This window comes from Cetorhinus maximus, chromosome 35, assembly GCF_964194155.1.
Source record: "Cetorhinus maximus chromosome 35, sCetMax3.hap1.1, whole genome shotgun sequence".
Lineage (NCBI taxonomy): Eukaryota > Metazoa > Chordata > Chondrichthyes > Lamniformes > Cetorhinidae > Cetorhinus > Cetorhinus maximus.
Window position 1 is genome coordinate 3,737,308 of NC_135913.1, and position 13,034 is coordinate 3,750,341.

The 13,034-nt window shown below is 50.8% G+C and overlaps 1 protein-coding gene across 1 annotated transcript; it reads left to right on the plus strand.

The window, feature by feature from the left end:
- Positions 1-8,311: 8,311 nt before the first annotated feature.
- LOC144672041 (mitochondrial import inner membrane translocase subunit Tim13-A) lies at positions 8,312-8,834 on the plus strand. Its single transcript, XM_078533984.1, has one exon. The coding sequence runs from the start codon at positions 8,339-8,341 to the stop codon at positions 8,615-8,617; it is 279 nt and encodes a 92-aa protein (XP_078390110.1). The 5' UTR covers positions 8,312-8,338; the 3' UTR covers positions 8,618-8,834.
- Positions 8,835-13,034: the final 4,200 nt, after the last annotated feature.

Here is a 13,034-nt window from a genome sequence, read left to right on the forward strand (position 1 = left end):
AGACAGCGTTAATTAATGACGTCAGGGTAAAGGCACCCCTAGGTAGCTGCGACTACAATATGGTTAACTTTTACAGGTTTCAAGTGGAAATAGTGGGTCTAAGTCTATTCCTTAAATTTTAGTAGGAGCAACTATGTTGGCGAGATAGCTGAGCTAGCTGAAGTGAACTGGATAACTAGGCTAGAGGACGGATCATTAGAGAAGCAGCAGCAGTCAATTAAGGGGATAATTTGCGGTATTTAGGGAAAGTACATTTCAATTATAAACAAAAATTATAATGGGAGAGCCCACCATCTGGTGGTTAACTAGGCATAGTAAGGGAGGCGTCAAACCTAAGGAAAAAACATACAACTCCGCAAAGCTGAGTGGCAGAAGTGATGATTGGACAGAATGTAAATAATGGCATATGATGACTAAAAGGTTAATCAGGAAAAGTAATTTGGAATATGAGAGGAATTTAGCTAGACATGTAAAAACTGATAGGAAGAGTTTCTGATAGGAAGAGGCATTGAAAAAGGAAATGAGGAAGTTAAGTGTGGATTGGTCCACTTGAGAGTGACGGCATGGAGTTAATACTAGATAACATGGAAATGACAGAAGAATTGAACAAATATTTTGCTTAAGGGATCACTATGGAGGATAAAAAACGCATTCTAATAGTAGCTGCCAATCAGGATGTTAACTGGAGAAAGGAACTTGATGAAATTGAAATGACTCGGGGAAAGTACTGGACAAATTGATGGAGCTGCAAGATGGTAAGTCTGTGGGTCCCGGTAGACTACATCCTAGGGTCTTACAAGAAGCAGCTAATGAGGCAGCCGATCTGCTGATGCTAATTTTCCAAAATTCGCTAGAATCTGGAAACGTTCCATCAGATTTGACGCTAGCTGGTTAGCTTGACATCCGTTGTTGGATGTTATTATAATCTATCATTCAGGAAGTTATCGCTGGGCTCTTATAAGTGGTCAAGGCAATTGGGAAGAGTTGTTGTGTTTTGTGTCATGTGACAATGTATGATGTTGGAATATGAGCTTCTTTTAAAAGGGGAAAATCCTTACTCTTCTAAATCACAGCTTCTATGCAACTCAGTTTATTGACTTGCATTTAAAAATGTTTTATAATAAAGCAGTAGTTTTTGTGTTTACTGAAAGAAGGCAAATCCCAGTCACTTCCTGTTCGGAGTAACAATAAGAATGTTAAAAAATGGGGCAATTTTTTGGGTGAAATTGTGTAACGACCTGTGGAACAGTAAGTCGAGAAATAACTGTGCACAACTCCCAAACAGGCACCTAATGCTTTCAAGGCATATTTGGATGATGGAGACAGTTAAAAGATTAGGGAAGCTGCTTTTAAAGGCGATACTTATATGTTTCACACAGACAATTGAGTGCAGGAAAACGAACAAATGGGAGGCAGCAAGGAATCGTAGGTTTTGTAAAAGTATAAGTAAAAAGGCGCCTGTTGGAGGATTGCAGCTTGTTAAAGATGGAAATGTAGAAGACAAAGGTGAACTAAGGAAAGTAATATGTCAGCATTGTAACAAGTCAGGACATAAAAAATTAAATTGTTCACAGTTAAATGGGACAACAATTGCAGTGATATGAGCTTCTGCAGGTAAACATGCTGTGGGCTATGCGACAGACAGACAAAGGCAAGACAGGCCAATCGCCTTTGTACAAGTGAATTAGGAAGAGGCATTAGCCAGACAGACGGGAATATGCTCACAAGCTAATCAAGGGAGTTCTGAATGGCAAGTAACAGAGATGTTTCAAGATTTTATATGCAAAGGTAAATTCTAACAATGTGTTCCGGGAAGAACAGGGAAGACTGTTAAAATCGAAGGATAAGCAGGAACTATCCAGTAATTCATCTTATTCTATCTGCTGTTTAGAAGGCTTATTGCAGGATAAAGTGTTAGTTAGTTGATTTCACGTCGGATTCAAACTAATTTCGATACATAAGGTAAAATAAAATAATGATAATGAAATAAGGGAGTTGATTTGATGGAGTGGTGGGTAAATTGCCCCATTTAATCCAGGAAATTAAATTGCGAGATTGCATACATTGACTACCCCTTGTGTAGAGAACAACTTGTCGTGATGCATTCATCATCGCTTTTACAGAAAGCATAGCCTGGATTATTTCCAGATTTTGTGGTGTCGAGATGACAGACAGGCAGGCTGAAACACAAAGAGGAAGAATATAAAGGAAAAGGAACGATACTCCGTGGTCTGGACCAATATTTGAATATTGTAACTCAGAAAGAGAAGGTTATAGAAGATAAGGCTAAGGTGCTTAATTCATTGAAGTTAGTGGAATTACTTCAGCACGATCCAGACTTAATTACTAATAACAGTATATTATACTGGATATTCAGAAACAGAGGCAGAATACATTCCAAATTGTCCTTATCTTAACTATTTTAAATGGGATTTAAAGAGCGCCTAATGTCCCAGAAGATGATAAGTTGGCGAAAGTGTACCAAGTGAGGGTATCTCAAGGCACCGGAATGAACTTGTAAGAGTGGCTGGTGAAAATCTAATTTTGGGCATGTGGGAATTATGTATACTCCAGCTATAACGCACGAATTTTTTTTTATTTTTTATTTTCTGAAATACATAAAGATGGTTAAATGCTGTCAACCATGACACACAGGTCAAATGACAGTAAAACTTCTAAAACTTAAACTTTACTTAATTCCAAGTCAGCGTTTCACGAACCTATTGCAGCCTTCCCCGTGGATTATGTAGGATCTACCCCGAAGGCGCAAAGTGCATATCAGTATTTACTCACAATCATTGATATGCCCAAAGGATTACCAGAAACAACACCTTTACGGGATATGTCAAAAAGTTGATTGGAGAGAAGTCAGAAAATTATTTATAATTAGAGGTTAACAAAATATTCAGTGTTAAAATTTCAAGTCACAGCGGTTTAAATATGTATCGAACAGCCTTGGATTAAAGAAACGTAGGTCGTCAGCCTGTCACTTAGTCTCACAAGGTGCTTTTGAAAAGTGGCATCAAACTTGATCGCTTCTCGGCCTTTTGGCTAAGATCAAGTGTTGCAGGGGCGACACCATGGTCCTGCCATGGCAAGGTCGGGATGGAAGGGCGATAACCAATCGCAATCCAAATCTATACCGTGGGTTACCTATCACCGTCCGAGTCACGGTGAACCACAGCGAAGGAGGATCACCTATGGATCGGGGCTTCTTCACCAGGAGGATCCTGTTGAAGGCGTGCGGCTTCCAAGCTACGGAGATCTTCACCCTGCACGACTCCCGCAAAGGTGGTTATTTCGACGTGACTTTCAAGCGAGTGGCAGACTGCGTCCGGCTCCTGAGGGTGTTCGAGGAGAAGAGAGACCTGCCGGAGATGAAGATCCTGACGGCGGAGCCGCACTTTTCTCTGCCGTTGCAACGGGAACGTGAGGTGATGGTGCATGTGTACAACCCCTTCGTCCCTGTCGCCGACGTGGTCACCTTCCTCACCAGGTACTTCGATAAGGTGGGGAGCGGCACCGAGATTCGAGACGACTTGGGGATCTGGACAGGCAAACGCCTGTTTAAGGTCACGCTAAAGACCGATGGTAAGGGAGCCATTTTCCACCCTCCTTCCAGTTTCGCAATCGGGGGAAACCATGGCTACCTGGTCTACGCTGGGCAACCCAAGCATTGTCGCTCATGCGGCAAGGCTGGCCATGTGGCGGCCAACTGCAGCGCCTCCCTCTGCAAGATCTGCAAACAGGAAGGGCACCAGACAAAAGACTGCAAACAGGCCAAGTGCTGCAACCTGTGTGGCGAGGCAAGTCACCTCTACAGGACCTGCCCCAAACGCTGCCGTACTTACGCACAGGCAGCCAAAGCCGACCAGGGGGAAGCAGAAGAAAGGTTCCGTGTCACTCCAACCACCAAGGCCCCCAGGGAGCTCAACGGGACAAAGGAGGACACAGAGAGAGACAAGGTGGAGAAAGAGATTGAGGCAACAGAGAGCCAATCAACAGCACTACCCCCTGAACCTTCCAGTCCTCAGGACAGCGAATCAATGGAGGAGGAGGCAGCAGTGGAAAAGCAGCAGGGGGAGTGGCGGACGGTGAAGAACAAGAAAAGTAAGAGGGAGCGAAGAAGAAGCAAAGGCGTTTCCCAGAGAAGCGGCAAGAGGCGTCTCCCATCCGACATGGATGACAAGGGCAGCAGCTCTTCGGATGATGAAGTGCCAGAGCGGCACCGACAGAAGAGGCGGCAAAGCTCCAGGGCGTTGGAGGACGAGACACCCGAGCTCCAGAAAATTGGAGACAACAAGGAGACCAGCGCACCCCAACTTTGCCTGCAACCTGAGGAGGCCAGTGCACCACAGCCCCTGGAATCTGGGAGCAGTGAGGCAATCATCGCACCCCAGCTCCAGGAAGCCGGGAACAGCAACCCCCCAGAGGGGGTGAGTTTTGGAGAAGCTTCTCCAGCAAAGGTCATCTCAAAACCCGCTCACTACGTGAACCTCCAGATGCCACTGGAGCAGAACACGGCCAAGGAGATCTACCTCAGCCCATCCAAAGTGAAGGAATTTGAGCTCACTACGGGTATGAAGGAGCAGACTAAAGGTCTGGGACTCTCAGAGACAGTGGGTTTGGTAGGAGAATAAATGCTTTAATATGGGTTTAAAGATTGTATCCATAAATGTGCGTAGCATTAAATCTACTACGCGATGTGTTGCGACCTTGGACTACCTAGCCAAGGTCAAAGCTGACCTGTTGTTTCTGCAGGAGTGTGCGATACCGCACCTCAGCTCCTACAGGCAATGGTCACGATGGTGGTCCCACGGGCCATCGATCTGGTCGGGCGGAAACGACTCTCGTTCCTCCGGCCTGGGTATTCTGCTGCGGGGAGGCAACTTCACCGTCTCCGAGGTCAAGGAGGTGGTGGGCGGGCGACTCCTCGTAGCAGACGTAATGTACAAGAACGCTCCACTCCGGTTAATTAACGTGTACGGCCCGGCACAAGGGGCTGAGCGGCTGGAGGTTTTTCAGCAGCTCCCACTGCTGCTGGCGACCTCCAGGCCGGTCATTCTGGGCGGGGACTTCAACTGCATCATCGATGCGGCTGGACGATCCGGCAGGGCCGGAAGCAGATTGGACGCTACGTCCAGATCCCTGATGGAAACAGTTAAGGATGCCAAGCTGCACGACGTCTTCAGCAACCCTGCAGACGGAGCGCAGCGTAGATACACCTGGTCGCGGCCAGACGGGTCCATTCGTTCCAGGATAGACTTCCTGTTTGTGTCCCGTGCATTCACAGTCAGATCCACCGACGTCAAGCCGGTGTTCTTCTCTGACCACTGCCTCCTACTGGCGGACTGCCACTTGGAGGAAGACCTGAGGGTGGGCAGGGGGGCATGGAAGCTAAATGTGCAACTGCTGACCCCAGAGAACATTGAGGAGCTCAAGAGGGATTACAAAGGTTGGAGAACCGTGAAACCCCTCTTTGAGTCCCTGACACACTGGTGGGAAGTGATCAAGGGAAGCATCAAGAGGTTTTTCATCCGCAAAGGCACCCAGAAAGCTAAAAAGGAACAGAGGGAAATGTCCCGACTCCAGGAAAAGATGCAGAATCTGCTCCGGCTGCAGTCGATGGGGGTCGATGTCAAGGAGGAGCTCCAAGAGGTGAAGGGCCAGCAAGCCTCGCACTTTGCCTCGGAGGCCTCCAAGATCATCTTCCGTTCCAGAGTCCGCTCCGTGGAGCAGGATGAGACGTGCTCACGTTTCTTCTTCCAAAAGGTACACAGAGAGCGCTCTGTGATCAGCAGCCTGAAGGAAGAAGACGGCTCAGTAAAGTCATCACGGTCCGACATTCTGAGGATCAGCAAATCCTTTTATGCCGGTCTGTATGACGTGAAGCCCACGGACAGCACGGCCTCCCAGTCCTTCCTGTCCTCTATCACGGAGGTCTTAGACCACAGTACGCGGGAGAGCCTAGACAAACCGCTAACTCCTGACGAACTGACTAAGGCCCTCGAGTCCTTCGAGAAGAGTAAAACCCCGGGAAGCGACGGCCTGCCGGCGGAGTTGTATTCGGCTCTGTGGGACTTGATCGGCCCAGACCTGCTAGAAGTGTACGAGAGTATGCTCCTGGCCGGCAGCATGTCAGAATCCATGAGGAAAGGCATCATCACCCTCATCTACAAGCACAAGGGGGAAAGGGAGGAAATTAGAAATTGGCGACCCATTTCACTGTTGAATGTGGACTATAAGATTCTGTCCAAGGTCATCGCCAACCGGGTCAAATCCGCTCTGGAATTGGTGATTCACCCTGACCAGACCTGCTCTGTGCCAGGCAGGAAGATCTCTGACAGCCTGGCGCTGCTCAGGGATACGATTGCCTATGTACAGGACAGGGGTGTGGATACCTGCCTCATCAGCTTGGATCAGGAGAAGGCCTTTGACAGAATATCGCACACCTACATGGGGGATGTGCTCTCCAAAATGGGGTTTGGGGAGGGAATTCGAAATTGGATCCAACTGCTCTACACTAACATCAGTAGCGCAGTCTCAATCAATGGGTGGGAAACAGATAGCTTTCCGATTAAATCTGGAGTCAGGCAGGGCTGTCCTCTCTCGCCTGTCCTTTTCGTGTGCTGCATAGAACCCTTTGCCGAGTCCATCAGGAAGGATCCGGGCATAAGAGGAGTGACGATCCCAGGCAGTGGAGGCACTCAGGTAAAAGCCTCCCTGTACATGGACGACGTCGCCGTTTTCTGCTCGGATCCGCTGTCGGTGCGCAGACTGATGCACGTCTGCGACCAGTTCGAACTGGCCTCGGGAGCCAAGGTAAACCGTGGGAAGAGCGAGGCCATGTTCTTTGGGAACTGGGCTGACCGATCCTTTGTCCCCTTCACTGTCAGGGCTGACGGCCTGAAGGTGCTGGGGATATGGTTCGGAGGGACCGGGGCATGCGTTAGAAACTGGAAGGAGCGAGTGGCTATGGTGAAAAGGAAACTGGGCATGTGGGAGCGACGCTCCCTCTCCATTGCGGGTAAGAACCTGGTCATCAGGTGTGAGGTACTCTCGCTGTTGCTGTACGTGGCGCAGGTCTGGCCCATTCCACACTCCTGCGCGATGGCGATCACTCGAGCCATCTTCCGCTTTATCTGGAGGTCGAAAATGGATCGTGTCTGCAGGGACGCGATGTACAAGCCTCTAGATAAAGGGGGAAAAAACGTGCCCAACATCGCCCTCATACTGATGGCCACCTTTGTGTGTGGCTGCATCAAGCGGTGCGTAGACCCTCAGTACGCAAACACCAAGTGTCACTACGTGCTGAGGTTCTACCTGTCCCCGGTGTTGCGAAGGATGGGTCTGGCCACGCTGCCGCGGAACGCTCCAAGTAGTTGGACCGTGCCGTACCACCTGTCCCTGGTGGAAAAATTTATGCAGAAAAACACCTTTGACCACAAGTCCATCAGGCAGTGGTCAGCACGTAACGTCCTAGAGGCCCTGAGGGAAAAGGAGAGGGTGGACCCTGTGGGATGGTTCCCCGAGCAGACTGTCAAAGTCATTTGGCAGAATGCCTCATCGCCAGAACCTTCCAACAAGCACCAAGACGTAGCTTGGCTGGTGGTGAGAAAGGCCCTCCCCGTCAGATCCTTCCTACACGCCAGGAGTCTCACCCCCTCTGCACGTTGCCCTCGAGATGGCTGTGGTGGGGAAGAGACCGTTGTTCACCTCCTTGTGGATTGTGCCTTTGCAAAGAAAGTCTGGAGAGAGATGCAGTGGTTGCTGTCGAGGTTCATCCCGAGCAGTTCTGTGACACAGGACTCTGTGCTCTACGGGCTGTTCCCAGGGACACACACCGAGACAAACATCGACTGCAGCTGGAGGATCATCAACTCGGTGAAAGACGCGCTTTGGTCTGCCCGAAACTTGTTGGTCTTCCAGCACAAAGAGTTGTCCCCGACCGATTGTTGCGGACTGGCACAATCCAAAGTCCAGGACTACGTGCTGAGGGACGCACTAAAGCTTGGGGCAGCTGCCGCAAAGGCGCAATGGGGAAGGGTCGCTGTCTAAGACCTTTCTACCACAGCGCACCGAGAGACTGGGAACTGTTTAGAGCCCCTCGGGCTGTACAGATCAAAATGAAAGGCTGTAAATGATTGTAATATTGTTTGTACTGATGCACCTGGTGATACATTTTGTAAAAGTTTAACCTGGATTGTACCCTTGTAATGTTGTTTTTGAAATGGTTTTGAATGTGATTGAAGATTTTTTATGAATAAAGTATATTTTTACAAAAAAAAAAAAAAAAAAATCAAACTTACTGCAGCAAGATTCCTCAGGCCTCGGCGGGATGGACGATTTCTCCTCAGGAGGCCCGGCCGGAGGGAAGGTGGACTCGGGGATGATCATGGAGCAGGTGAAATTGCAAATCGCCGTGGCAAACGCCCAGGAACTCCTACAGAGAATGACTGATAAATGTTTCAGGAAGTGTATTGGCAAACCAGGAAGTTCGCTGGACAACTCTGAACAGAAATGTATAGCTATGTGTATGGATCGATACATGGATGCCTGGAATACAGTATCACGAACATACAACTCCAGACTACAGCGAGAGCGTGCACAAATGTAACTGCTGAGCAAACGAACAAGGCTTGAACTGCACTCATCCAATCTGGGAGAGAGAGAAGAACTCAAGCAAGGGAGGGATGTATAACACAAAGTGCTGCATATATTTCAGAAAAGTTGCTAACCTGCCTAGGTTCTAAAACAATTGTGTCGACCTGTATTCTGTGGACTTAATTATGACTATAATAAAAGTACATTATATTGAAAAAAAAAAAATCAAACTTTAAAGAATATGGCATTGGGGCCCTTTAAACCTGGCAATTAGGCTCCTGAAGCTTCTCGGCCTTTTGGCTAAGATCAAGTGTTGCAGGGGCGACACCATGGTCCTGCCATGGCAAGGTCGGGATGGAAGGGCGATAACCAATCGCAATCCAAATCTATACCGTGGGTTACCTATCACCGTCCGAGTCACGGTGAACCACAACGAAGGAGGATCACCTATGGATCGGGGCTTCTTCACCAGGAGGATCCTGTTGAAGGCGTGCAGCTTCCAAGCTACGGAGATCTTCACCCTGCACGACTCCCGCAAAGGCGGTTATTTTGACGTCACGTTCAAGCGGGTGGCAGACTGCGTCCGGCTCCTGAGGGTGTTCGAGGAGAAGAGAGACCTGCCGGAGATGAAGATCCTGACGGCGGAGCCGCACTTCTCTCTGCCGTTGCAACGGGAACGTGAGGTGATGGTGCATGTGTACAACCCCTTCGTCCCTGTCGCCGACGTGGTCACCTTCCTCACCAGGTACTTCGATAAGGTGGGGAGCGGCACCGAGATTCAAGACGACTTGGGGATCTGGACAGGCAAATGCCTGTTTAAGGTCACGCTAAAGACCGATGGTAAGGGAGCCATTTTCCACCCTCCCTCCAGTTTCGCTATCGGGGGAAACCGGGGCTACCTGGTCTACGCTGGGCAACTCAAGCATTGTCGCTCATGCGGCAAGGCTGGTCATGTGGCGGCCAACTGCAGCGCCTCCCTCTGCAAGATCTGCAAACAGGAAGGGCACCAGACAAAAGACTGCAAACAGGCCAAGTGCTGCAACCTGTGTGGCGAGGCAAGTCACCTCTACAGGACCTGCCCCAAACGCTGCCGTACTTACGCACAGGCAGCCAAAGCCGACCAGGGGGAAGCAGAAGAAAGGTTCCGTGTCACTCCAACCACCAAGGCCCCCAGGGAGCTCAACGGGACAAAGGAGGACACAGAGAGAGACAAGGTGGAGAAAGAGATTGAGGCAACAGAGAGCCAATCAACAGCACTACCCCCTGAACCTTCCAGTCCTCAGGACAGCGAATCAATGGAGGAGGAGGCAGCAGTGGAAAAGCAGCAGGGGGAGTGGCGGACGGTGAAGAACAAGAAAAGTAAGAGGGAGCGAAGAAGAAGCAAAGGCGTTTCCCAGAGAAGCGGCAAGAGGCGTCTCCCATCCGACACGGATGACAAGGGCAGCAGCTCTTCGGATGATGAAGTGCCAGAGCGGCACCGACAGAAGAGGCGGCAAAGCTCCAGGGCGTTGGAGGACGAGACACCCGAGCTCCAGAAAATTGGAGACAACAAGGAGACCAGCGCACCCCAACTTTGCCTGCAACCTGAGGAGGCCAGTGCACCACAGCCCCTGGAATCTGGGAGCAGTGAGGCAATCATCGCACCCCAGCTCCAGGAAGCCGGGAACAGCAACCCCCCAGAGGGGGTGAGTTTTGGAGAAGCTTCTCCAGCAAAGGTCATCTCAAAACCCGCTCACTACGTGAACCTCCAGATGCCACTGGAGCAGAACACGGCCAAGGAGATCTACCTCAGCCCATCCAAAGTGAAGGAATTTGAGCTCACTACGGGTATGAAGGAGCAGACTAAAGGTCTGGGACTCTCAGAGACAGTGGGTTTGGTAGGAGAATAAATGCTTTAATATGGGTTTAAAGATTGTATCCATAAATGTGCGTAGCATTAAATCTACTACGCGATGTGTTGCGACCTTGGACTACCTAGCCAAGGTCAAAGCTGACCTGTTGTTTCTGCAGGAGTGTGCGATACCGCACCTCAGCTCCTACAGGCAATGGTCACGATGGTGGTCCCACGGGCCATCGATCTGGTCGGGCGGAAACGACTCTCGTTCCTCCGGCCTGGGTATTCTGCTGCGGGGAGGCAACTTCACCGTCTCCGAGGTCAAGGAGGTGGTGGGCGGGCGACTCCTCGTAGCAGACGTAATGTACAAGAACGCTCCACTCCGGTTAATTAACGTGTACGGCCCGGCACAAGGGGCTGAGCGGCTGGAGGTTTTTCAGCAGCTCCCACTGCTGCTGGCGACCTCCAGGCCGGTCATTCTGGGCGGGGACTTCAACTGCATCATCGATGCGGCTGGACGATCCGGCAGGGCCGGAAGCAGATTGGACGCTACGTCCAGATCCCTGATGGAAACAGTTAAGGATGCCAAGCTGCACGACGTCTTCAGCAACCCTGCAGACGGAGCGCAGCGTAGATACACCTGGTCGCGGCCAGACGGGTCCATTCGTTCCAGGATAGACTTCCTGTTTGTGTCCCGTGCATTCACAGTCAGATCCACCGACGTCAAGCCGGTGTTCTTCTCTGACCACTGCCTCCTACTGGCGGACTGCCACTTGGAGGAAGACCTGAGGGTGGGCAGGGGGGCATGGAAGCTAAATGTGCAACTGCTGACCCCAGAGAACATTGAGGAACTCAAGAGGGATTACAAAGGTTGGAGAACCGTGAAACCCCTCTTTGAGTCCCTGACACACTGGTGGGAAGTGATCAAGGGAAGCATCAAGAGGTTTTTCATCCGCAAAGGCACCCAGAAAGCTAGAAAGGAACAGAGGGAAATGTCCCGACTCCAGGAAAAGATGCAGAATCTGCTCCGGCTGCAGTCGATGGGGGTCGATGTCAAGGAGGAGCTCCAAGAGGTGAAGGGCCAGCAAGCCTCGCACTTTGCCTCGGAGGCCTCCAAGATCATCTTCCGTTCCAGAGTCCGCTCCGTGGAGCAGGATGAGACGTGCTCACGTTTCTTCTTCCAAAAGGTACACAGAGAGCGCTCTGTGATCAGCAGCCTGAAGGAAGAAGACGGCTCAGTAAAGTCATCACGGTCCGACATTCTGAGGATCAGCAAATCCTTTTATGCCGGTCTGTATGACGTGAAGCCCACGGACAGCACGGCCTCCCAGTCCTTCCTGTCCTCTATCACGGAGGTCTTAGACCACAGTACGCGGGAGAGCCTAGACAAACCGCTAACTCCTGACGAACTGACTAAGGCCCTCGAGTCCTTCGAGAAGAGTAAAACCCCCGGAAGCGACGGCCTGCCGGCGGAGTTGTATTCGGCTCTGTGGGACTTGATCGGCCCAGACCTGCTAGAAGTGTACGAGAGTATGCTCCTGGCCGGCAGCATGTCAGAATCCATGAGGAAAGGCATCATCACCCTCATCTACAAGCACAAGGGGGAAAGGGAGGAAATTAGAAATTGGCGACCCATTTCACTGTTGAATGTGGACTATAAGATTCTGTCCAAGGTCATCGCCAACCGGGTCAAATCCGCTCTGGAATTGGTGATTCACCCTGACCAGACCTGCTCTGTGCCAGGCAGGAAGATCTCTGACAGCCTGGCGCTGCTCAGGGATACGATTGCCTATGTACAGGACAGGGGTGTGGATACCTGCCTCATCAGCTTGGATCAGGAGAAGGCCTTTGACAGAATATCGCACACCTACATGGGGGATGTGCTCTCCAAAATGGGGTTTGGGGAGGGAATTCGAAATTGGATCCAACTGCTCTACACTAACATCAGTAGCGCAGTCTCAATCAATGGGTGGGAAACAGATAGCTTTCCGATTAAATCTGGAGTCAGGCAGGGCTGTCCTCTCTCGCCTGTCCTTTTCGTGTGCTGCATAGAACCCTTTGCCGAGTCCATCAGGAAGGATCCGGGCATAAGAGGAGTGACGATCCCAGGCAGTGGAGGCACTCAGGTAAAAGCCTCCCTGTACATGGACGACGTCGCCGTTTTCTGCTCGGATCCGCTGTCGGTGCGCAGACTGATGCACGTCTGCGACCAGTTCGAACTGGCCTCGGGAGCCAAGGTAAACCGTGGGAAGAGCGAGGCCATGTTCTTTGGGAACTGGGCTGACCGATCCTTTGTCCCCTTCACTGTCAGGGCTGACGGCCTGAAGGTGCTGGGGATATGGTTCGGAGGGACCGGGGCATGCGTTAGAAACTGGAAGGAGCGAGTGGCTATGGTGAAAAGGAAACTGGGCATGTGGGAGCGACGCTCCCTCTCCATTGCGGGTAAGAACCTGGTCATCAGGTGTGAGGTACTCTCGCTGTTGCTGTACGTGGCGCAGGTCTGGCCCATTCCACACTCCTGCGCGATGGCGATCACTCGAGCCATCTTCCGCTTTATCTGGAGGTCGAAAATGGATCGTGTCTGCAGGGACGCGAT